We start from the raw sequence: 26,567 nt of genomic DNA on the forward strand, positions 1-26,567 counted from the left end.
TAGATGACTGGGGAAGGCAATGGCAAACCACCCCGTAGCAAAAGTCTGCCAAGAAAACGTCATGGTGCGACATCCCCCCATGGGTCAGTAATGACTCGGTGCTTGCACAGGGGACTACCTTTACCTTTACCTTTATATAATGTAAAGTGCCTTAAACAATTTTAGATACAGTTCAGTGCATTGGTATCCCAATCCCATTTTTTTTAAATGACCAGTTTGCCTTTGATTATGTTTGTACCAAGTTTCAGGCATCTAGCTAATGTGGAAGGACCCTAAGAAATTTTGATACACCCATGAATGAATGATTAACAGTGCAATCCAAAGCAGACTTATATCTACCTACGTCCATCATAGTCAGTGGACTTAGCAGGGTGTAACTCCAAGCACCTTCTACGATAAAAGAAACAAGCAAGCAGCAGTGCTTGTGTTGTGCTTTGTTGAGCTGAATTTCTTTTCATGAGCAAAACTTTTCCATATTTCCTGATCCACTATAACACTATATAGGTTTGCAGCTGTGCAAAGACTGTATACTGGGAAAAGCCAAAGCATATTTTCTTATTTGATTAATCATTATTAATAATAATTGGTAATGCCTGGAAGATGTATAAATTTAGGCATAACTATCATTTTTAGCATAATTTTACCAAACCAGGATTTTAACTTTTTTCGAGATTTATATATCTTTTTTTTTGTATTTGTTTACTTAATACATCAAAATTAACCAATCTCAATGAATCTCTTTATAGTTGTAGTTAGAACTGTATGCAGAATAACTCCAGTCTAAGCCTGCTAGAGCCAATGGACTTAGACTGGACCAGCTCTGCATAGAATTGCACTGCTAAAAGAACTTTCAACATATGTCGCGCCAAATGTATTTCTAATTTCTGGGCAGTGTCTATATGGAAAGACATAACCTCTTTTTAGTTCCATTGAACTTATGTCCTGAAACATTTGCTTGGAAAGGTTTCTTTAAATACTAGACCATTTCCACACGTCCTTAAAGGGATGGCCAACTCACCGAACGCTGGTGAGTTTTTCCCCTTGACTCCAGACGTCTCTGGTTTCAAAATGGTTGCAGACTGTTTGGCTTACATTTTTTCAGAGCCTTTTTGGGGACTGCGGGAAAGTGCATTCCCAGAAAAGGTGCTGAAAAAACAGAAGCCCAACAGCCTGCAACCGTTTTGAAAACTGAGACATTTGGAGTGAAAGGGAAAAGCCGCCAGCATTCGGTGAATGGGCTGTCCCTTTAAGGACAAGTGGAAATGGCCCTATGCTCAAATGCTGTATTAATCCCTAGTCTACTTAAGGCAATCTGGAACATTTCCTTTAGTCTCTTCAGCTCTTTTTGCTTACCTTAAAATTCTATGCATGTTTTGCCCAATTAGAAACATCTAAATTCACTACAAAATTTTACTTGATGTGAAATTTCGGGTCAACTCCCATTGATCTATCAAATACATTTTAATCCCACCCATCTTCCAAGGAGTTCAGGGTGATATCCTTGGTTCTCCCTTTCTCATTTCATCAACACAACAAGCCTGGATATGGACTGGTCCAAGGTCGTGCAGCAGAGTGGGCGAGTCATGGCCGAGTGGGGATTGGATCTCCAGTCTCCCAGATCCTAAACCGCCATTCTAAACCCTACCCCTCATTGGCCATACTCCCCTGATCACAATACATAGCATTTTTAAAGGAGACCAACAACTTTCTAAAAACACAGGGGCACCAAGGTTTTGCATAGAGATGATGTCATTCAAAACACATACCATATCATAAAGAAAGTTAGCAAGCCAGTAGGTCTTGTGGCCAAGCCCAGAGATGTGTTGCAGTCGCTTGGCCCCAGATACCCTGTCTTTGACGATTGAGCTTCCAATGGAGGCGGTAAGGATTGAGAACCCCAACACAATGCACAGTGCAACTCCACACTGACGGACATTCTCCATTCTGAGGTTGAAAAGAAATCAGCATTAGCAAAGCAGCTGCACTGCGATGTCTAGTTTATTTTATTCTCATGTCTACTATATTTCTCACTGGAAGCCATTGCATACAGACCATGCATTGGAGCACAAACGCTCTGAGATTTTTCATTTCAGTAAATTCTCTGAACTTATTAGCCCAAAGATATAGAGAACAGTTTGGTGTAGTGGTTAAGGGCAGCAGGACTCTAATCTGGAGAACCAGGTTTGATTCCCCACTTGAAGCCAGCTGGGTGACTTTAGGTCAGTCACAGTTTCTCAGAGCTCTCTGCCCCACCCACCTCTGAGTGGGCGTTAAGTTGTCCTGAAGGGCAGTATATAAATCAAATCTTATTATTATCATTATTAACATTTTTGTGGTTGCCCATAAACCACACATAGGATCCCTTCCCGTCTTCCTTTCTTCCCTCCCCTTCTTATTTAACCCCAGTTACTCTCTTCAGCTCATATACTGTATGGAGACTGACAAGGAACAATGTCCACAGAAACGTTAGCACTCACTGTGCTCAAAGCAACTTTACATGATTAAACAATTTTTACAAAGTGCAAATGCCTCTTATTTCTACAATAATTACATGATATCTTCAAGTACAAATACATAAATAACAGCAGCGCAGTGCAGCAATGGTAACTGCAGTACAACTCAGTTCACGTAAAGTTCTTTTACTCATTCAATTAATTTTCCTTCCAGTCATTCCCCAGGTGATAAGGACTCCGGGGTGGGGAGTGAAGACCGCCACGCTCAATCTGGGGCCGGCTACGGACGCAGATTTCGTGCCACCTTCATCAGGAGCGTGCCATCTGTAGTTAACATAACCTTATAAAATTACTATCAACTTCAATATTACTTTTCAACCCCCTTTTCTTTATAGCTCATGCTTATTTATACTCACTGATATCCCACGGAAAACTATCACCATCATATCTCTCTTTCCACCTGGTTAGTAAATCGCAAATTCTCTTCCACGTGCCTCGCTGCTAACTGCCCCTTGTTTAAATTAGCCAAAGCTGATTGGTATCATTATTACTTAAAGAGACCATGCATTTCAACATACCATTTCCATTCCCTGGATTTCCTTATGACCTCCCATGCCTCAAATCTAACAATACATTACGTCTCACAGATAACAGTTTAAACATAACTCATTATTCAGTCCCTTGGGTTTTACTGTGTCCAGTTTTTGAATCCAGAATGCTTCCCTGCGGAGAAGCATTGTTTGCCCTGCACCACCACTAGTCCTTTCCACAACTTCCAAGATCATGACTTTAAGGGCATTATCTGGGTGTCCCTGTTCCCTATAATGTTGTGTTAATGGCGCTTCCTGAACATTATTGCGGATCCGTGACATGTGCTCCAATACTCTCACTTTAACTGGTCTTGTTGTACATCCTACATATAATAACCTGCAGGGGCATTCCAACGCATAGATTACCCACTTGGACAGGCAATTAGCAAAATGGTGAACCGTCAACTTATTATCATGAATGTGAAGTTCCCTGCCCACACTGAGAATGCCGCAAATCTGGCAATGGCCACATCTAAAATTGCCTAGTGGAAGGTCGTGGGGCTTTACACTGTCTCTAATATCAGCCCATGCCAATTCGTCCCTGATGCTCCGAGTTTTGCGAAAGCCAATTCGCGGCGTGTTCTCACAGCCTTCTATCCCCTCTACCAAGGGCCAATGGTGATACACTATCTTTTTAATTTGATTGGCCCTAGGAGTGAAATCTAAAGCCCAAACTATCCGGTTTCCCTGCTCTACTCTTCTCGGCTCAAACAGCGATGCTCTATCTATATTGCTGGCCCTACTCCAAGCTGCTTCTATCACTTTATTCGGATAACCCCTTCTGTTAAACTGTCCACAGAGTCTCCTTCCATCCCTGTTAAAATCAATTGGGGTGGAGGAGTTACGTTTAACCCGTAGTAATTGGCTGAACGGGATATTTTCCCGGAGATGTCGGGGGTGGAATGAGTCAAAGCGTAAATAAGAATTCTTATCTGTGGCCTTATTGTAGGACCGCACCCTGATCTTATTGTGCGTGTCTCTAAAAGTGACCACGTCCAGATAATTAATCTCATACTTGCTATATTGCCAAGTGAACTTCACATTGGGATCCCTAGTATTGAGCCACTCACAAAACTTGCCAACTGACTCTGTTTCTCTGTACACAAAATAGAGATCATCAATAAATCGAAAGTAATGTATGATCTGTGTTCCAAATGGGTTAGATTGATCTAAAATATGCTGACTCTCCCATTTTCCCATGAACAGATTTGCAATGTTTGGTGCTGCAGAACAGCCCATGGCCACTCCCCTTGCCTGGAAGAAAAACTGTTCCTGGAACCGAAAATAATTTTTCTCCAGAACAAGGTCCAGTAACTGTAAGAGAAACCCTTTAGATGGTCTTTTATCTCCTGCAAGGTCCAGGGCCTCCTCCACCACCATTCGGGCCGACTCGTGCGGGATGATAGTATATAGTGACGCTACGTCCATGGTGAGGAGGCAAGCTTCCTCCACCAAATGCACTCCTTCAATTCTTTGAATAAAGTCCCTAGTATCTTGTATAAGAGGGCCTATTGTGGCTACCGCTGGTTTGAGAGCCATATCCAACAAAATAGCTAAAGGTTCCAGGACAGATCCACACCCTGACACGATTGGTCTGCCAGGGGGGAAGGGGGAAATCTTTTTATGTATTTTAGGTAGTATATAAAAGACGGGCGTCCGTGGGGTCCTAGTCTGTAACAACTTATGTAGTTGCTCATACTCTCAGGTCCTCCACTTTCCATTGAAAACCAATCGGCAGCCTTTAGGTGGCTGGATTCTACCTGAAAACTGTCAGACACCAGTCCGTAATTTACAATAGAAACCTGACTTGATACAAACAGAAGGGCATTTCTGTTCCTGTGGGAGGGAGGATTATACTAATTTATCTTCTTGCTGTAGCCCATTTACATCACAATCCTGCTGTGCTAGAAAGTGCCTTAGGAACAGCTTTTCGGAGGGTGCAGGGGTGCAGCAGGAACATAGAGGTAGGGAAACTTCATTTTTACTAGAGTTTCTTGAATCCAAACCTCCATTAACTACTCCAGAAGAACGTAAGAAGAGCCCTGCTGGATCAGACCTGTAGTTTGTGAGCCAGTTGGGTGTAGTGGTTAAGCAGGGCCAGAATGATGGGGGGCAGGGGGGTAGTCTGCCTTTTTCCTGCCTCAGGAGGCTGGGGGGCCGTCCGCACTGTTCGCCTTTCACCCCCGCCCCCCACAGCAAGCCGGCTGTCCTGGCGCGCTGTGGAGCTGGTGGTGGCGGTGGCAGCGCAAGTGGCTGGGAGGCCGCCTGCGCCGTTCGCCTTTCCCCAGGACAAGGGATGCGCAGCAAGCTGGCCGCCCCTTGTCCTGCGAGGCAGGTGAATGGTGTGGGCAGCCTCCAAGCCACTCGCGCTGCCGCCGCCGCCAGCTCCACAGCGCGCCAGGACAGCCGGCTTGCCACGGGGGCAGGGGGCGCCCAGCATGATGATGCCATGGAAGTGATGTCATCATGCAGTGCCGGGAGCGCACGTGCGCTATGCGTGCATGCAACTAGCCTGACTATGGTTGCCCTGGGCGCTGGCAACCGTCAATCTGGCCCTGTGGTTAAGAATGGCTGGACTCTAATCTGGAGAACCAGGTTTGAGTCCCCACTCATCTGCTTGAAGCCAGCTGGGTGACCTTGGGTCAGTCACAGCTTTCTGGAGCTCTCTCAGCCACAGCCACCTCACAGGGTGATTGTCGTGAGGAAAATAATAACACACTTTGTAAACTGCTCTGAGTGGGTGTTAAGTTGTCCTGAAGGGCAGTATATAAAACAAATGTAATTATTATTATAGTTCATCTAGTCCAGCATCCTGCCTCACACAGTGGCCAACCAGTTACTCCAGAGGTCCAACAAGAGGGCATAGACTTCCCCTGATGTTGTCTCCCAGTGCTGGTATTCAGAGGTCTTCTGCCTCTGAATGTGGCCCATTAACTTCTCACAGCAACATCTGTTTTACATGCATTAAACACTGTGCTTACATCTTATCTTCATCCAGCAATGCTCCTCCATATGGACAACTGTACAGAGTGATTCCTATGAAGAAGAAGAAAGAACACAATATATTTGACATGATGAAGCCATGGAATAATCTGATCTCATATAAGGTTCAACTTGGGATGGGATAAAATGTTAAATTCACACAAAATAAGCGTTATCCATCAAAACATGCCTGTGAAGGGAACTTGATTTCAAAGCATGACTTTATACATTCCAGAGGTTCATTATACTCTATGCAGGGCTTTTTTGCTGGGGAAAGAGGGGGTGGAACTCAATGGATTGCCCTCGGAGAAAATGGTCACATGGGCTGGTGGCTCCGCCCCCTGATCTCCAGACAGAGGGAAGTTTAGATTGCCCTACGCACCGCTGGTGCGTAGGGCAATCTAAACTCCCTCTGTCTGGAGATCAGGGGGCGGGGCCACCAGCCCATGTGACCATTTTCAAGAGGTTCCGGAACTCCGTTCCACAGCGTTCAAGCTGAAAAAAAGCCCTGACTCTATGAACTTCTTGGAGGAAACATTGGATGAGGTTTATTTCCTAACAGCATAGTGGCTTAATGCAGCTGAGATCGCTGTGCCTTTTGGTGCAGTGGCCAAGGTTATCAGAAAGAACAGGAATATGGTTAATTTTGTAAATTACTGAAATGTAGACCTTAATCCAGTTGACTATAATAAAAGTGAATTTTTTTTCTTTTGCCCGCAGATAATGCTCATGAGATAAGTTAAGTGGTAGCTTTCTGCTTCCAGGGTTCTACAATTTGGGGGCGGGGGGAACCCCTGAGTATTAGGGATGCCCTTCTATCCTATCCTCTCTCACACGTCTGTCAGTTTTTCAACTATTTGTGAACTTTTAGAGTTTTTCTTTAGGTCATCAAGAGCATTATATTCTGAACAGGCTATTGGACTTGCAGGAATTCATTTGCATTTAATGTAAATATTTAAATCTCCCCAAATCTTCCTTTCTCTGTGCTTGGGCTTTGGGCAGGATAGCAGAACCAGATCCTGAGACCTGTGTTAGACAGAGTTAACCAATTTGGCCCAAGAACGATTCTATCATGGAAGGTGCAAAGTTCAGTCCTCCCCAAAAACCTATTGAGCTCTGAAACGTTCCTGGCAGATTACTATTATTATTTATTTAATTAAATTTATATTCCTCTCTCCCCGCAAGCAGGCTCAGAGCAGATCACAGCATATAAATATACAACCATAAAATTGGCTGTATAAAATATAAAATCAGCAAACAACAAAGATATGACTGTAGCCAATATTATGGCTTTAAAGGATAGAATGATCAGGAAAACTGAAAATACTTGAATGGCTTCTTTAATAATAACCATAGCATTTTATGCGAGTCACAGATAGGCATGGGTGCTTCTCTTAGAAGAACATTTTCTGCAGAAGTGAAAATGTTGAGTGCCATTTCTACCTAGATCTGTAGGTAGGAATCCACGGCTTGAGAATGTCATGATAAAGGCCCTGCTCACAGTGAACTCTTGCTGAGCAGGAAAAAAACCCCTCATTTTCAGCTGTTCCAGTCTTCCAAGTAACCTTGTGTGATTGGTAGCTGAGTGCCCCAATTCCCTTGAAGGACCTAAAGTCATTTTTCCTATACAAGTGGAGCCAAGCTGGATCCAGATATAGGAGTGCATCAAGAGGGTTGTCAGTATAAACCATGCAGGATGAATAGCTGTTTGGTCTGAAAACTAGGGCCTCCAAGTCCAATGGAATATTGCTTTTGCTCCAACATTTTTATTCCTGAAAACTCCTGGTGACAAGAAATGTGTGCAGAAATGCATGCCTTGATGGCCAAAACTTTGTATGGGAGTTTGTTATTCAGCTCCTTCATTGTAAAACTGGAGAAGGGTCTGCAGACCTTGCAGTTCAAAGGGGATACAAACAGGTCTATCAAGAATGGACAAACTTTCTCTCTACCATAAAGAACATCCTCAGGTTGATATTCTCCAGGATCCAATCTGCCTTAGAACTGTACCTTTCCAATCCATGCTGAGCTGTCAAATACATCTGCAGATGTGAAGAAGGGTTGATTCTTGGAAGAGACCATGAAGGGTTGATTGTTGGAAGAGACCAACTCTATGACTCTATGATTCTATCTCATTTCTTGTCGTAGTTTTTGTGTGGTCTGTCCAAGCAAGCATCAAGAGCTCCTTATTGATAAGTCTGGAAAGCATCCAATATTATGTGCATTGCCTGGAGCTCTGAGCTAGTTGCTATTAGTCTCACTGGTGACCATCTGCTCTCGGCTGCCCAGTTCTCACAATGCTTTTGTCTGAGCTGACCTAAATTTGTGTCAGCAACTTGAGGAGAATCCCATTGGACACAATGACCTCCCGCAATTACCACTAGAAGGAAGATTACGCCTTGTGGGGACTGAGACCTGACAATAACAGTGTTGGCATTATCCTTTTAGGAGGGAGGGAGGAGTCATTGCAACACCCTCAACTGAAATCTGGCCCACCAGACTGCATCTATTGCCAAGGGCAATAGGCCCTGGATGTACTCCAAAGTCACAAAGTCTAGTGAAGCAGAGTTGAAGAGGTAGAATTCCTCCTTTTGCTGTTGTTCAACTGAAACCCGTTTGATAGTTCCTCTGATATAGACATAACTAACAACAACAACATCATTTGATTTATATACCACCTTTCAGGACAACAACACCCACTCAGAGTAGTTTACGAAGTGTGTTATAATTATCCTCACAACAATTACCCTGTGAGATGGGTGGGTCTGAGAGAGCTCTGGCTGACCCAAGGTCATCCAGCTGGCCTCAAGCGGAGGAGTGGGGAATCAAACCTGGCTCTCCAGATTAGAGTCCTGCTGCTCCTCCCTCTCGTCACTTCTCCAGTTTTCTCCTCTCTCGCCATCCATGTTCAATGGCTAGACATCTCTAGCTGTATAAGGCAGTTGCTATGGTACCAATGAGTAGCTGCAATACTCTCATTCCACTTGGCCTCCTGATTTCATTAAGCTTTTGAGCAAGCCAATGTCTGATTTTTCATTTATTAGTTTGAAAACATGTCAAAACATTACAGGCAAAAAAGGAAGGCATTACACAGTGTATACTATCTGACATATTTAGATGGTTTTTTATGGCCCATTTTCACTCCTGTCCAGTTTCCACCCATCATCCTATCTGCTTTGTACGTAAAAGGCCCCAGGTTCAATCCCCAGCATCTCTAGCTAAAAGGACTGGGTTGGAGGTGATATGAAAGTCCTTTGCCTGAGCCCCTGGAGAGCTGCGGCCAGCAGACAATATTGACCTTGGTAAACCAATGGCCTGACTCAATATAAGCCAACCCTGTGTTCTCATATGCACTACTGCACCCAGGAATAATAGCTTTTAAAAGGAGAAGGGGGTTATGTAGAATAGGACATCTGCTTTTCAGTATTTGAAGAGGGCAAGTGAGACACATTATGCGATGTATTGTCAGTGGGTTTGTTTAGTGCAGAAGATAATAAGGATTTTAGTGTATATTACATCCACTCCCCTCTTTGATTTGCTATCCAAGTTGCCATGGAAACCTAAATTGACTGGTATCTAATCAGGCTTTAGAGCACACCTGTGGATTTTCAGTGGAATAGATTTCTGGGTATGGAAAATGCTTTGGCTGCACTAAAAGGCTCTCTCATATAACATATAAATATGTGTATAATAGCCACAGTGAGAGTTTAAAAAGTGAAGGATTTTATATTAAAAAGTAAAGTGCCTCTCTCTGATGAGCAATTAAATGTGCCGGTGTATTATGCACAACGATGTATTTTCAAAGCAAATTTTGTTGAAACACAACCTAAGAAACTGTCCAAAACTGATTTATTTTTTTTTTAATTTGGGGCAGTGTTAATCTGAACGAAAGTTTACATCAAGTATATTTCATGTCCGCTGCATTGCAAGATCTAGACAAGCTCTAATTTCTGCCAGTGATGAGAAACAGACGACATATTTCTTGTGAATGTGCTAGACCATTCTGGAAAAAAGTAATGGAAACTGTGTGAATAACTACTGGCTGTAGCAGAGATGGCTAACTAATGTCTTCAGGACCCAGACCTTACCCCCAAAGAAGCAAAGAAGCCAAGCCTCAGTTCTGGGATCTCTGTTCAATTTTAAATCCAGCTGTGGTGCAAAAAAAGAGTTGTACACAGTTTCACTTGTAAGGAAAAAATGGAACTATGAGCAGAACCACAAGTGACAAAAGGCACAGATTGGATACTTGTCTGCTTCCCTCAAGTTTTGATGGGAAATGTAGGCATCCTGGTCTCGCAGCTTCGCTCTCCGACTGCTGTCCAATGGACTTTTCAACTGTCACTTGTCCAACATTCCGCCAAGCTGCCTACATTTCCCGCCAAAACTTGAGGGAAGCAGACAAGTGTCCAATCTGTGCCTTTTGTCACTTGTGGTTCTGCTCTGAGTGGGCATTTCTGGGACAACTCCTGAGGAGTAGCCTTGTTAATATATTGCAGCAAAACAGAACAGAAGTCCAGGGGCATCTTAAAGACTAATAACATTTATTCGTATTAAAAGTATGGCCGTTTTCACACTGCTTACCGGCCACTGAACATTGGGCCGAACTCCCGGAATGACAGCGTCTTCCTGGCACAAGGACGCGTAAAATCGCGCCAGGAAGACACTGTCGTTCTGGGAGCTCGGCGCGATGTTCTGTGGCCCGTAAGTAGTATAAAAATGACCTACGAATTTTTGTGAGTCAGAGCTCACTTCTTCAGCTTTCTCTGCCTATTTGCCCCTTGATGGGATTCTTAGAAGCACATTTATTCCTTGGATCTGCCCCCCTAATTTTTTTTTAAAACATTGCTGACATGGTATTTTAATTTCGTGTAATATTTTTAGTAATGTGGGAGCTAATAATTTTTACCTCTTGAGAATAAGAATGCCGTTACATTTTATGCTGGTCTAGGACTGTTCTAATAAAAATTGATTGATATCACACTTTTTGATCTAAGAATTTTTTGATCTAAGAATGCTAACCAGAATATATGGGTAGGTGAAGAAAGGAGAAGATGATTCTCGGGACATCCTTGTGCCACATTATTCAAGCTTTTAACAAAGGTTTCAGCCCTGTACAAAAGCAGGCGCTCCATCGTCGCTCAGCTCTTTCTGCTAGGTGAGAAATGTAATGAGGAAAACAGAAGACAAGAGTCCCTGTCAACCAGAGATGATTCTCTTTGGGATATCACAATGAAGAAATAGAAATGTGAAATGTGCCGCTGGGATATCAATGCCAAGCAACTCATTACCCTCATCTTAGGAAAAGTTTACGTGTACAGAGCCTGTGGGGAATGAAAGCTATCACAGGGCTGCTTGCCCTTCGTCATTTGCTGGTAATCTATACAGAACTTCTCTCCCCTCAGGAGCTTGTTTCTGTTCCTTTCCCTCCAAAATATGGGTGAAACAAAGGTAATCAGACAGAAACAACAGACAGCCCAAATCTAACAACAACAGCTAGTGCTTTCTCCTCATTTCTCTGAGGGAGTCTTTAGATTCTTAACAGTCTGAGCTTGGCTACTTTTCATAGGGTGGGCATAACCTGTGGAGGAGGAGGAGGAGGAGGAGGAGGCAGAGAAGGAGAAGGAGAAGGAGAAAAAGAAGAACCACCACCATCATCTGCCAAGACAGCTAAAAGAGATTACTTGAATAAAGGACATAGGATTTGTTTATCAATGAATAATCATATATCAGGGATCTCTAACCACATTGAACCTCTGGAATTTTGAAAACATGTAGCGGGTGCTACCACAAAGTGACTGTCAGAGAGTCTGGGTCCAATCACAAAAAGCTGAGAGGTTCAAAACGTTAAGATGGTTCCAAGCCAAGCATGCTCCAGCAACGAAGTCACCCGTTTCCAAATAAGTGCTCCCTGCAGAAATGGTGATGTCTCTGGTGTTCCTCTGAAGCACCTCTCACTCCATTGAAGTGGAGAAAAACCAAGATTATCCCTCTGTCCTGGGGAAGGGATACTATGGGGAAGAAGCTAGAGGATGGCAGGGAATTCATGGTGGATACCGTTATGGGCTATTTAGGAAAGGTAGGGCAAACATATTTTAAATATATTTTAGAGAGCCTGTAAAGTGGCTACAGTGTTGGATTAGGATCATCTGGGAGACCCGGGTTTGAATCCCCCACTCTGCCATGGAAGCTTGCTGGGTAACCTTGGGCCAGTCACACAAACTCAGTTTAATCCTACCTCACAGAGTTGTTGTGAGGATAAATGGAGGAAAGGAGAATGCTGTAAGCCACTTGGGGGAGAAATGTGGGCTATAAATAAAATAAATAAATAAATAATCACTTAAACAAACATCTACGAATACAGACATTTCACAATATATTTGGAAGGCGCTTTGTTCTCTTGGAACATCTTAAAATAGGAATGCATTGTTCAACTACAGATGCTTTAAATACAGCAAAATATTGAACGTTTTACAGTTGAGAAATAGATTCCCCGCCCCAAAGTTCAGAGAACTGAGGGCCAAGCTACAAGTGATGAATGACACTTGAACAGCAAGTGTATTTCTCCCTGTTCACTTGCCCTCCACTCAATCCACTTGCCGTTCAAGTGTCATTCGTCACTTGTAGCTTGGCCCTGAGTATGGCCCAGCCTATGAGGAGTTTTTGAGGCTGTTAACAACCAGCTCTGCAAGAAAAGAATATGAAGGGAAGAAGGACAAGGATAAAAGGGATGCTGAGAGAGCTGGGGCGCCTTTGATAACAGAGCACCTCTTGGCACATGAATATGGAGGGATGGGTTTGTGTTAGGGCTCCATTGTACTGGGCATAGCCATTGTCCAGAAGATGTAGATTCCAGTTATTTAGTGCCAACCTGTAGGGGTGGAATGGGAAGTTAAAACAGCCCAGGAAAAAAGTGGCTGTCCCTCTCATGCCCATGACGAGGAGGCTGGGTGGAACCCAGAAGGCACGCATCTGTGTCTGATCCCGTATTCTTTGCAGGGACGCTTATAAAAAAACACACGCTTTCTCATTTTTTCACTTGATTGGCTTTTGCTGATTTTATTTAAATAGCCAGGCCATTCTACTTTTTCAGGAGAGAAAGGGTGTGCCTGGAGAGAGGGCACAGACCATGGCCGATTCCAGACGGGCACAAATAAAGCGAGTGCTTTCGCTTTTCCAGCGACCTCACTCGTTAAAACACGTAATGTCCCGTCCCTGCTTACCTCCAGTTCATGGCGCTGTGTTGTGCTCCAGAAGTGGACGGTGTGAACGCCGTATTGCGGGTTTGCACACTTCTGGACGCTTCGTCGCCATGGAGAGGCCCTCCCCTTTACCTCCTTCCTTTGCCGGCTGGCCGGCAACAATATTCCCTTAGTTTTTTTTTAAACCGGGCACCATTTGCGCAGTTGCACATTTGCGCACATCGAACTGTGCAAATGCGCACAAATGCGCAAATGCACAAAAGTTGACGCTGCATATTCGCATACCTGCACATTCGCGCATTTGCGCATTTGCGCAAAACACGTAATTTTTTTTTTTTAAAAAAACTGAAATGCAAACCAATGAAGGCCGCCGATGTCAACTGTGACGGGGAGGAAACAACCAATCCCGGGTACCTCAGTTGGCCGTGCGAACATCCGGAAGTGGGATGGCACGGCACGCTGCGAGACAAAGCGGATGGAGACGAAACTGAACGTGTGGCCGGTAAGCGATTATTTCCGCAGAAAAACCGCAATTTCTGGCCATCTGGAATCGGCCCATGACTGGCTTCTTAAAGGGTAGTATAAGGGAGGCTGGAGGTGCTTTCTCTGCTTGCCCCACCACTGCAGTAGCTATGGGACAGGCGAGCATTCAGAACTGAAGTGTTAGTTTTCTGGGCCTAGTTCAACTTTGTAACACAGAAACCTCTGATTTCATACACGATGCATTTCATATGCACAACCTCAAGAGTTATAAAGTTATCAGTTATACTCTGTAAAGTAGGGCAGTCGCTGAGTGGAAATGCATGTTGAAGATTACCTGGGGATGCTCAAATGCAGGATTTTATGTGTGTTCCTCAATTCACATGCAGGCTGTTCTTGCTCAGCACACATTCTTGTTTGGGGCCCAAATTGGCCCAGCACAAAGAACAGAAGTGCCCCCAGGGCCTGCACGATGACATCACTCCCAGAAATGATGTCATCATGCCATGCCAGGAACTCGTGCCCACAAGGTCAATATAGAAGTAAGTGCTGGGTCTCCTTTTCTCCCACCAGGAGAGTAAGGGGACATGGCAACTCTAATACTGGGTAGCTACTGAAGACCAGAACTTCTCAAGGACTGTAGAGTTAACCAATCAAACAGGAAAACAGAGCTACCTGATTGGACCTCTAGTGCAATTATGAAGGAACCATTCAAAAGCTAGTATTTTTAATCCTACTGCAACATATAAGTAGACCTAGCTGAGACAGCAAAGAGATAGTTGTTCATGGTGAGCAAAGGCCGAGATGCCTTCGAAGAAAGCGAATTGAGCTTACCAAAAAGTTACAACAGAAAGTCCTAGGACTGGCCAGAGAAAAGCTGAAGCCACTGAATGTTCATCAGAAAATTCTTCCAGGAAGCAGAAGGAGCCTAGAAGCTGAGGAAGCTGAGGAGTGGAGAGATAGCCAAGGAAAAGGGAAGGGGCTAGAAAACTGATAGCAGCCTAAGGTTTCCAGCCCAGCTCTTGAAATAGCAGGAGCCTTCAGGGGCAGAAGCCTCCAAAAACAGCCTTGTGCATATCATGATGTCACTTCCTGTACAACCATGCAAATGATATCATTTCCATAAGCAACGCTGTAGGGATTCCGCAAATCTCCATGGTAAAAAATACCAGAAGTTACATCATGACACACACAATTCTGCCCCTCCATATCCCTCCAGCTGCTTAAAAGAAAGCAGCGGGAAGGCCGCAGTGAATGAGGGAGAATGTCTGCCAAAACCAGGTATGTGGCAACCCTATAAGAAGCCCAGCCTTGAGGCAAAGTCCACAGCGCATGATAGATGAATTCCAAGGGTGAGCTCTCCCCCACAAAATAAGAGTATCCATGGCGTGATGTATTTTTTGTATACGTTAGAATGGAATAATCCATCACCCCCTCCACCTCCAATATTTGTGTTGGTTTAGTCCTTGCTCAGTTCGTTTGGTTTGTTAGTTAGAATTGAAGACTACCTGAGCTCACTTTTCCTGGAACCAGTTGCTCCCGTTCCCATGTCTTCTTGCTAATAAACAGATGTTTTGAGCACACCTGTCTCTGCCGTGTGAACATAAGAGCACGAACGCGAGTACACTGATCGGGACTTGCAAGCAATTAGGGACTAAGCTTGAATTTATATAGGATAAGTACCAAGGGTTTGTTTTTTCCTATTTAGCATTTTGCAACAGTTATTTTAACCTGTTGCTAAATACTGAAATATAATGTCTGGATTCAAGGAAACACGAGTCGTTCCTTTTACTTAAGCACCTAAGGCCTAACCAAACTAAGGTACACTCAGCAGCTCAACAATTTTGGTGATGGAAGTGGGACCCAAACAACCCAATTAAAGCGGTGTCAACATGGCTGGATACACTTTTGGCTTCCTTATGGTGTTCCGTGTTCAAAGGAACAAGCAAATTCCCACTTCATTTAAGTCAGTATTTCACAGGCAGCTCAACCACAGTATACATTTGCCACAAGTGTGAAGCCCATAATTTCATTGGTGCTGACTTTATTATACAACAGCCTGGCCACCCATGAAGAAACTAAATTGTGTAGCAAAGAATCATCTGGTCGTCTCTGGGTAGGTCCAGAATGCTTGCAATACAGCAGCAGGCAACCTGCAGGCTGACGAAATAATATTAACTGTTAATAAATACAGCGATATAGAGGGTGGAGTAGCCCATCATGTGACCAGCTGTCCTTATTACAAAAGCATGTCTCTTATTTCAGAACCTGTCATGTATGCACACATCCATGCCATTTATGTATTCGCTGATTTAATGTATTGATCTCATGTCATGCTCTTGTAATGGTACTTTGGAATATGCCACCGGCCCCGAACTCACCTGGGCAGGCGTTTGTGGGCCCACGTGGCTGGGGGAAGGAAGCAGGAGCGGTTTCTCGCTGGCTCTACAAAGACACACGTCCTGGCGTAGTGCTGGGAGGTGCAGTTTGAATTTTTCCAGCCGGCCAATTAGGACAGTTGGCTGGGAGTTTATAGGGTGGGAGCCGTTGCCCAACCTGAGTGAGGATGTTTTCACTCAGGTCCTCCCACCATCTATAAAAGGCAGGGCCGGCCGAGGCTTCTCCAGTCAGCTCTGGAACAGCGATTCCCACCCACCCTCCACGTGAATTAAGTCATGGGTTTTATGTTGTGAGTTGTATCAGTTAGTATGGTTGTTAAGATAGGTATGATTGTTGCACGGCAGTTTATAAGCGCACAGGTTCATGGCGGGTTTGATGCATTGTTTGTATTTTGCACAATATTTTGCTCAATTCATTTGTCACAACTTTAGGCAGGCGATGGTTGTTGTGGGTTTTCCGGGCTGTATTGCCGTGGTCTTGGCATTGTAGTTCCTGACCTTTCGCCAGCAGCTGTGGCTGGCATCCTCAGAGGTGTAGTACCAAAAGTCTTTTGGTGCTACACCTCTGAGGATGCCAGCCACAGCTGCTGGCGAAACGTCAGGAACTACAATGCCAAGACCACAGCAATACAGCCCGGAAAACCCACAACAACCATCGTTCTCCGGCTGTGAAAGCCTTCGACAATACATTTAGGCAGGTGGTTTGGGCATTGGGCACCAATCCCTTGGGGGGGAACAGAGCCTGCATGCATTGTTTCCCCATAGATGGGGATCCCCAGAAGGGGTCTTGGACCAGGCTTGGCAGTGGGAAGCCCAGCATGGGGGGCTGACAGAGCAAGCCTGTGTTCAGGTGACGGGGGAACCACATAGAGGCTACCGCCTAATGTGGCTCCCTCAGCCGTCATCCCGTGGTTTCACTTTTCAGCAGGTGGGCTGATAGGGTGAGGAGTAGACATGGGCATGATCCAAAAAAAATACCGATTAAGCTGTTTGTGGATCTGCTCTGTTGACGACCCCAGATCACCGATTCACTCCGATCAAGTCCCGTTTCCAATCTGGGATCGGAGGGGCGCCCCCCCTCCCACAGACTTAGAGCAGATGGGGGGAAAGTTTTTAACCCAGCGACGAGCCGCTTCCCCTCAGGGAGGGGACGTTTTCTCTCTCTCACACACACACACACTTAGAGCGAGGGGGGGAAGTTTTTAACCCGGCGATGAGCTGCCTCCCCTCAGGGAGGGGATGTTTTCTCACACGCACGCACACACGCATGCACTTAGAGCAGAGGGGGGGGGAGTTTTTAACCCGTCCCTGCCTCTCCGAATAGAGAGAGAGAGAGAGACACCCCGTCAGCAAGTTTCAGCCAGCTTTTTTAAAGAAGCAGGGATAGAATCCTCCATCCCACCCTATTTTAAAAGCAAGCAGCCAGTCTTCCAAAAGCATATTTTAAACATGAAGAAAGTAAAACCAGGATCCACACGGATCCTCGCGGATCCTGTGGTTTTTAAATAGGAAAAACACAAATGAAACATCAAATCACATACCAACTTCTTGCAAAAAGCAGGCACTGGGCTGAGAAGCCAGGAGGAGAGAAATATCTCTTTTCAGTTAACTCTTTCAATGCACTGAACGAACTCAGTCAGGAGAGGAGCGCAAAACAGCTTGATAGCTGCTCTCAAAGCAAGGGGTTTTTGAAAGAGTTAACACTGAGAAGAGATCTCTTCTTAACTCTTTCAACGCACTGAATGAAGCGCAAAACAGCTTCTGCTGATAGCTGCACTCAAAGTTTTTTCTCTCTCTTAACCCATTCCTCTCCCAATCACTTTGCTTATATTTTTCTCAGGAAACCACCTTTTCACTCACTTTTCCTCGCTAGGGGAAATATTATCAAGTTTCAAACAGAGCTCAGGCATTCTCCTGCCTCCATTGCCAGGGGAATAGATTGTTGGCGCCTGAATGTCTAGCCTCCCGGTCCTATCACGATCGCCCCGGTCCAGCCCCCTCCCGACTGCTGGATCGTTTGCAGTGGAAGACAATGATCCACCAGGTCATGATTGGGAGATTGCCATTGGGGGGGGGGGGTTGATCGTAATGGAGATCATGCCCATCTCTAGTGAGGAGTCATCAGCTGGCAGGCAGGTCAGCCGATGCTGGGATCCGTGCCCTACGCTGCCAGGGCTCCTTCATTTTGTAATCGATAAAGTTGTGGCCTGTTTTTTCCAAAGAAGCGTCAGCATGGTTTTTCCTGCTGGTTGAACCCCAGCCGTATCAAGCTGGCCACACAAAGTCATACCAATATTGGCCTACTTAAAACCAAAAGTGCCTTGCTTGCTAATGCTGATTTCACAGAACCAGTAACCAGCCTGTTCTGCTTCACTGACCTTGCAGCTGCAACTAGAAATGTAACCGTTTCACAGGGGAGAGAAAGATTTTGATTTCTTTGTAATCTTCTGCCTCTTGCTGTCTAGACTAAGCTATTGTGATCTCATGTAACTTCTTAGATTTTCGTGCCTAAATGCAATCTACCCCTGGGAAGGGGGGAAAGAATGCTCCCTATATCGATAGTGCTTTTGCCTGTATAATGATTCCTGCCAACTTTCCCATCTATGGATGTACCCATGAACTGAATGGATCTCTAAATAAAAGTCTTTCAACCAATGCACTGGAGTGCTTGCTGTGAGAGGCTTGGGGATCTATCTGCTGTGGACCGCCATCCCTGGAACTGACAGAACCATCCGTTCTATAAAAGGGATACTAAAATTTCATCATGAATGGCATTTTTGTAGCATGGTACAGGCAATAGAAATAGACGGTTGTGTGTGTGTGTGTGTGTGTGTGTGTGTGTGTGTGTGTGTGTGCGCGCGCGCGCCTATGAACTACAGTAATTTCTCCCTTTGGGTGACATCTGAGAACAACCACAGAATTATACCTAAAAGAAATGTTTGAGGTTTGAGGTATTGGGAGGTTCTTGCTCAAGATAACAAGATATTGCAAGGGAAGCCAAAAGAGCTTCAACAAGACCAAGTTTTTCAGTTTCCTGAGGTGGAGGATCTGCACATACCAAGGACCCCAGTTTGTAAGCCAAGTTGTACCCTGGGTATTAATTTGGCTTTCCTCAGCTCTGGGCACCTTGTTAGCAGCTGAATGTTCTAGTCAGCATGCAAAGTTGAGAAGACTTGAAGCTAGAATTACCACTGACTTTCTGTAATGACTTCAAGTAAACATGTGCATGTATCTTTAAATGCTTGGTGAGATAGGTGAAGGGGGGGGTGAAAGAGAGGGATATGATTAGTTGATGACTGACAGTGTGGGCTGAGTGGATGCAGTTTGGACTGAGAGTGGAGAGAGAAGATATTCAGTCAGGAGAAAGCAGGCTAGCTGTGTGCTGCTTGAGTATGTTGAAGTAGTTATGAGGGAAATATAACCTGTGTGGAACCTGAACTGAGCATGTTTGTGAAAGGACACTCAGTCAGGGAAAGAGAGGCCAGCTGTGTGCTGCCTGAGCAAGTTTAATATTTCTGTGAATATAGAGTCAGAGGAAAGCAGGCAAGCTGTGTGCAGCCTGAGTAACTTTAAGCACGTCTGTGAGAGAAATATTGAGTTAGAGAAAGCAGGCAAGCTGTGTGCAGCCTGAGTAACTTTAAGCACGTCTGTGAGAAATACTGAGTCAGAGAAAAAGGCCAACTGTGTGTGAAGCCTTAGAAGAGATCTGTATGGATTAGTTTAAATGAAGTAACTTTAAGAACCGAGAACTACTTTTATGAAACCAATACGCTTCTTGACAAAATAAAAGTTTATTTTGTTTTGTTGTATCCCAGAGTAGCTGTCATTGCTATACCCCATTCCTATCCTCAGGGCCACATAGAACCACAAAGGAGGCTGACGCTTAGGCATGTTACAAAAAGGAAAACTTAAATAAAATATCTTGGAATATAATATTCCTGGTGGCAGCAAACTACCCAGAGGGTGTTAAGGGAAAGACAAAAGGCAAAATCTACCCTAGAGAAAGGAAGGGTCATAACACTTTCTTTTAAAGTAACATTTTGCAGTGAATTTGATAACATTTAGAAGGAAGAAAAAGACTTGCAAAAATTCTCAGAGCCATTCAACACATCTTTCAATTTTAGCAAACATCACTACAGGAAAATTTACATCAAATGCCCCAGAATTCATTTTTTCCTCACTTGATTTTTTGCCATGATGATACTGGGCCAATAGAGAGAGAGAGGGTAAAATCTGAGGAATTCATTGTTCAGTTTTATGAACAAATTGCAAGAGAGTCTGAAGTGTGTGTGTGTACGCACGTGCATGTGTAGAAATAAAAACTGACACACCTGTTAATCACTGAGACAAAGGAACCTTGTATACACCCTGCCCTGGGTTAAACGATCTTAAAAGATGGAAACGATCTTAAAAGATAAAGAAGTTTAACAGAAGAGATGTTTCCCAGAAGCAGGTGCTTTAAACTAATTTAAATCTTTCAGTAGATTAATCACCAGCACCACAGAGAAAGTGCGATTATAGCCCTAGAAGATGAAAACAAGAAGCGTATTTTGGAGGCAGAACATTACCAAAAATAGCATCTCACTCAGGGGATCAAGGTGGTTGCACTGTAGGTGGTCCCAGGATGCGTGACTTCACTGCTGTAGTAAACCCTTCCCTTGCAGCAATTTTCATAAACAAACATTTCCTTATATGTCAGGAAATGGGGGCGGGGGGGAGAATATTCACTCCACAACAATCAGACTAAAAAGTTTTGGGGGACACCACAACGAGATCCCTTGTCTTGTACACTGGTGCTACATGCCAAATGCTCCACTTGTACCTCAGAGAACCTCCATTACGTTACCTACGGGAGATTTATTTCAATTTATGCTGAAAATTTCCTCCAGGGTTTTCCAGCTGGTGATACTTAACAGGTCATTAGTATACAGAGCACGCAATTATGTATTTTATAAAGCATTTTACAAGAATAAGGCCATTAATTTTTTGACATTTTTATCTTTTCACAATGTAACAAGGCCTTCAACCGTAATGTATCGTTTACCGCTAGAATGTTCAAATACAGTCCCCATATGCTTTAAATTTCTGACACAAGTGCATCTTTTCTGCTGCAGTTTAACGAAAAATAACTGAAGAGACTGGGCACAAGGTTGGGGTCCAGTAGCGCCTGAAAGACCAAGTAGAAGAGAGCCAGTTTGGTGTAGTGGTTAAGAGCGGCAGGACTCTAACTTGGAGAGCCAGGTTTGATTCCCCACTCCTCCACTTGAAGCCAGCTGGGTGTGCTTTGGAGCTCTGTCAGCTCCACCCACCTCACAGGGTGATTGTTGTGGGGATACTAATAACACACTTTGTAAACCTCTCTGAGTGGGCATTAAGTTGTCCAAAGGAGTGGTATATAAATCAAATGTTGTTGTTGTTAATTCTAGGGTATGAGTTTTAAAGAGTCAGAGCTCCCTTTGTCAGATACAAGGAGTGGATGGACTCCTCCTTATAGAGTATACTGGTGCAACTCTTGAAGGCAGTCAGAGTTTTCTCTCATTTCTGGCTTCTTATCACCAAACAATATCATACATTTTTAAGGCGCTGAGTCCAGGTTCCCTGAATGTGGTTTTTAAACCCCACAGGGAACCATTTTTGATGCAGGAAAAGGATGTGGGGAGGAGACAGGAATACCCTCCTCCTCTGATGCTGTGGTCCCAAACTGAATGTGGCTCCTGAAGGCTTTACAAAGAATATTCCTTGCAGCTGCTGTGCAACTATGAGGAAAGTGATTTCGGACCAGGAAGCCCAACTTGTTAAAAAACATATATAGTTTGGCCTTCGGTGAATGCAGCGAAGATGGGTAAGGGGATCCCATGCACTCCCCTTGCTGCTGATCTCCACGTGTTTTGTATTAATGCCTAGATAGAGTCTATGTGTGTACAACTGTATGTACATAGTGGTTCTGCCTCGCAACTGGGAAACTCTACAGGGGAGACATATTCGAACAACCATGTGGAAGTCAAGAGGAGGAAATCATGCCTGATCCTGTCTCCCATGTGTTAATTTAATTAATTTGATTTATTAAATTTCTAACCCACCCTCCCCGTGAACAGGTTCAGGGCGGGTAACAACATTGTTAGACTACAATAACAATAAATACAGTATAAAATTAATAATACAATACAAAGTACAAAACACAATGTGAAACCATAAAACCATATCCAACAGCAGCAAAGATATTAAAACTATATACTTTTTCAGCAATCAGAGACGGTTAGGGTTGCCAGCCTCCAGGTAGTGGCTGGAGATCTGCGGGAATTACAACTGGACTCCAGGCCACAGAGATCAATTCACCTGGAGAAAATGGCTACTTTGGGGGGTGGACTCTATGGAATTATGCCAAGCCAAGGTCCTTTCCCTCCCCCAAACCCCACTTTCTCCAAGTTTCACCCCCCCAGATCTCCAGGAATTTCCCAACTTGGAGCTGGCAACTCTAGAAGGGGTAGGGCAGGCAGGTCATAGATGTTTCAGATAAACAATGGACCAAGGCCACAGCAGAGAGGCAGAGAGGCAAACAAGGTAGCCTGCCCAGGCCTCAACCACTGCCATAGGCCTGGTGGAACATCTCCATCTTGCAGGCCTGGCAGGACTGCTATAAGTCCTGCAGAGCTCTGGTCTCAATGGAGAGAGGGTTCCACCAGGCCAGTGCCAGGGCTGAAAAGACTCTGATTCTAGTTGAGACCAGGAGCCAAGCTGCAAGTGACGCCTGACACAGGTTGGACACTTGTCAGCTTCCCTCAAGTTTTGATGGGAAATGTAGGCATCCTGGTCTTGCAGCCTGGTTCTCCATTTAATTGAAGTTTACAGAGCGGCAGTCTATGGGAGGGAGAACATGTGGTCGGGAGGGGAGTGCAGGCGTCAGGCTCTCGCCGGGCCGCCCCCCTTCCCCTCCGCTCTGTGTGTGTGTGGGAGGGGGGGTTCTGTAAACTTCAATTAAATGGAGAGCCAAGCTATAAGACCAGGATGCCTACATTTCCCATCAAAACTTGAGGGAAGCTGACAAGTGTCCAACCTGTGTCAGGCATCACTTTGTCGCTGGGGCCAGGGGCCACCTGAAGACGTTGATCGGCTGAATGATCACTATACTAGGCAATATCCTACCATTTGTGTGTGTTCTTTCCCTGCAGCTCTTTCTGACCCCTGGAATGATCATTCCTGAGGTTGCAGTATTCATGCAGAGGAACAACTGGGAGAGTCAGCGGGCTGGAGGGACAAAGGAGATGAAACAGACCACTTACCTCAGAGGAGTTGTGCAAGCAGAAGGGGAAGGAGTAACGATTTCAACTCCTCCTCCTCCTTGCCACACCCCCCCCCACCTTCGACCTGCATAGCTGCTCCTCCTTGGGTACCATGACCCAGACAGTGACCTATCCAGGGATCAGAAGGGGCTGTAAAACTAGAGGAATGCAGGAAAATAAGATGTTCCATGCACAGATTGGTAGGATACTGTGCAGTGTCTGAATGAGATGTGTTAAACGTAACACTGTATTTTTGCAGATATTTCAGTCTTCATGCATTATCATTGTATATTTGGGCCATTTATCTGCTAAAGCAAATACATGCTTTTGGCAAAGTGTATTTGAATAACCATGGCATTTTTCATGTATATTATTACCCACAACTACTAACTTAAAAGAAAAGGTGTCAGCATGGATCTAAATCATTATCCATCCCATGCACGGCTGTTTTAATTATAAATCCTATTATCCATTCAAAAACCCAGCAGTCTAAATTAACGTAGATCTAAGTCATGGTTGCAAATTGTATGAGAACTTGCCATAATTGCATTAGAGCACGTGCAATTACGGTGCCACTCCCCTGCAATAGCATTCACAAATGCGCTGCCTAGTTCATGACCCTTAACTGCAAAGTGCATATGTGGGTTTTGCTTCAAGACTGGAAACTCATATATATTTGCAGCAGGGCTACAACTGTGCATTGTTCCCGTAGAATACCCATGTATTTTAATATGACCTGGGAGGCAGCTGCATTGGCTGGATTCTGCCAGTTTTATTTATGCTGCTCCCAGACAATAAGAGATGACTAGCTAGGGTGGGGCAGTGGATAGAAGTAACAGCAGACTGTGAAGACCACGGTCCAAATCTCAGCTCGGGATCAACTACATGTTACGGTTAATTTTAAAGGTTGTTTTCCTTGAAAATTTAGCTGCCAAGATTGCTTTTTTCTTTTGAGAATGCAGCCCCCTCTTTCTCTTCCTGCTGTTCTGCCCCAGGAAAAGCAACCCCTAATTTGCTTTTACTCTGCTGTGGAAAACATGCACATATCTATTTCTTTTTCCGCAGTAGGGTAATAACTAGAGATGGGCACGAACTGGGAAAAAAAGAACCATGCGGTTTGTGGTTCATTGCATTTCACTATTCAAAAAGGCTTTTTACTCAAATGGGAGGGCTGTATTGTAGGGGGGGATGCTTCGCTAATAAGTTAGGGACCGTAGACTTCACCATTATGTTGCCTTACATATTATCTGCTGCTTTAAATATGTACCACCAGTGCTCCATGTTGTCTAATGTTAGTCCTAGAATTGATTATGTTCTGCTTCAGTATTTTTTTCTTCTCTGTATTGGATTCTATGTCTTTTAAACTTGTATCTATTTACCCTGTGGTATTGTATATGAAATGTCCTTGATACTGAATTGAAATGTACTTGATACTGATTGCACTAATCTCATACTGTGTAATCCGCCTTGAGACTCAGTGAGAAAGGTGGACTACAAACAAACAAACAAACAAACAAACAAACAAACAAACAAACAAACAAACAAACAAACAAACAAACAAACAAACAAACAAACAAACAAACAAACAAACAAACAAACAAACAAACAAACAAACAAACAAACAAACAAACAAACAAACAAACAAACAAACAAACAAACAAACAAACAAACAAACAAACAAACAAACAAACAAACAAACAAACAAACAAACAAACAAACAAACAAACAAACAAACAAACAAACAAACAAACAAACAAACAAACAAACAAACAAACAAACAAACAAACAAACAAACAAACAAACAAACAAACAAATAAACAAATAAATAAATAAATAAATAAATAAATAAATAAATAAATAAATAAATAAATAAATAAATAAATAAATAAATAAATAAATAAATAAATAAATAAATAAGAAAGAAAGAAAGAAAGAAAGAAAGAAAGAAAGAAAGAAAGAAAGAAAGAAAGAAAGAAAGAACCAGGAACTTTCACAAACCTGCCCCAGTTTACGAACTGGTTCGTTTGGTTTGTGAAAACATCAAATCTAGGTCAGCAAATAGTCAATTCTGAGTCAGCAGAAGGCCACTTCCTGGCCAGCAGAAGGTCTTCAGGAAGTCTATCCCCTGTTGCCTAGGAAACTGATTGATCAGTGCCAGGCTCTCTGCAGTGACGAACCAAAAAATGAACCAAATGAACCAGCCTAAAGTTTGTGGCGGTTCGTCAGAAATGGGCTCTGATGAACCGCTGGTTCACAAACCACAAACTGGCCCAGTTCGTGCCAAACTTTGGTTCGTATTTCGGTCTGTGCCCATCTCTAGTAAAAACCACTCAGGAATAGCTTTTTCCAGGGAAAAAACAACAAGCAGAGGAAAGGGTTAAAGCGCTCATCTCACACCTTAAAGTCTCTCCCCCTCCCTCATATACGGACTGTTCTCTTCCTTGATAAAGCAATCCTGGAAGCTCCATTCATGAAAGAAAAAATTGTACAAAATAAATACAGAAGACAGCATAGCATGAGGCCAAGCCAGCTATGTAGGCCTTCAGCCTGAAGATATTCCAAAATTAAAACAGATCTCCAGATGACAGAGATCAGTTCCTCTAGAGAAAATGGCTGCTTTGGAGATCAGAGTCTATGGCATTATACCCCGCTGAGGTCCTTCCCTTCCTCAAACCCCGCCCTTCCGAGGCTCCACCTCCAAATCTCCAGGAGTTTTCCAACCTTGAGTTGACAATCCTACAGCTATGAGATCTCATGGATGACTTCAGTTAGCCACCATCTCTCAAGACAACCCATCTCAAAGGGTTGTTTTGAGGATAAAGAAGAATGACCCAATGTAAGTCATCTCAAGCTCCTTCACATGGGATACTAGGGTGGGATACTAGTGTGATAAATAAATAAGACAGGGATTGAACCAAACCTTGTGAAGATATATCAAAACATTCCAAGTTTTTGCACCATGAAAGAAGGTGGAACAAAGTTAGTAAAATCAATTCTGTGCTACTTTGCCTCGATTGGCTCTAATTTCTCTCATGTGCCCATTAGCAGTAGGCACACTGGACATACTAAATCAGATGTGCTCTTTCAGTCAGGTACATTCCCTCATAAGTAAGTTAACTATAGCAGTACACTGATTAATGGAGGGGGGCATAATACCCTTCACTGAGAGAGTATTGCCGAACAGAAC

At 43.9% G+C, this 26,567-nt stretch overlaps 1 protein-coding gene across 1 annotated transcript in view; it reads right to left on the reverse strand.

Moving 5' to 3' along the window:
* ABCA13 (ATP binding cassette subfamily A member 13) overlaps nucleotides 1-26,567 on the reverse strand; it is a 345,676-nt gene that overhangs the window by 90,274 nt on the left and 228,835 nt on the right. The window contains exons 44-45 of the mRNA XM_054991725.1: nucleotides 6,025-6,079; nucleotides 1,767-1,944 (exon numbers count right to left, since the gene is read on the reverse strand). Coding sequence (XP_054847700.1) covers nucleotides 1,767-1,944; nucleotides 6,025-6,079 — 233 coding nt within the window. The remainder of the gene's footprint in view (nucleotides 1-1,766; nucleotides 1,945-6,024; nucleotides 6,080-26,567) is intronic.

The sequence above is a fragment of the Eublepharis macularius genome, chromosome 11, assembly GCF_028583425.1.
Source record: "Eublepharis macularius isolate TG4126 chromosome 11, MPM_Emac_v1.0, whole genome shotgun sequence".
Classification (NCBI taxonomy): domain Eukaryota; kingdom Metazoa; phylum Chordata; class Lepidosauria; order Squamata; family Eublepharidae; genus Eublepharis; species Eublepharis macularius.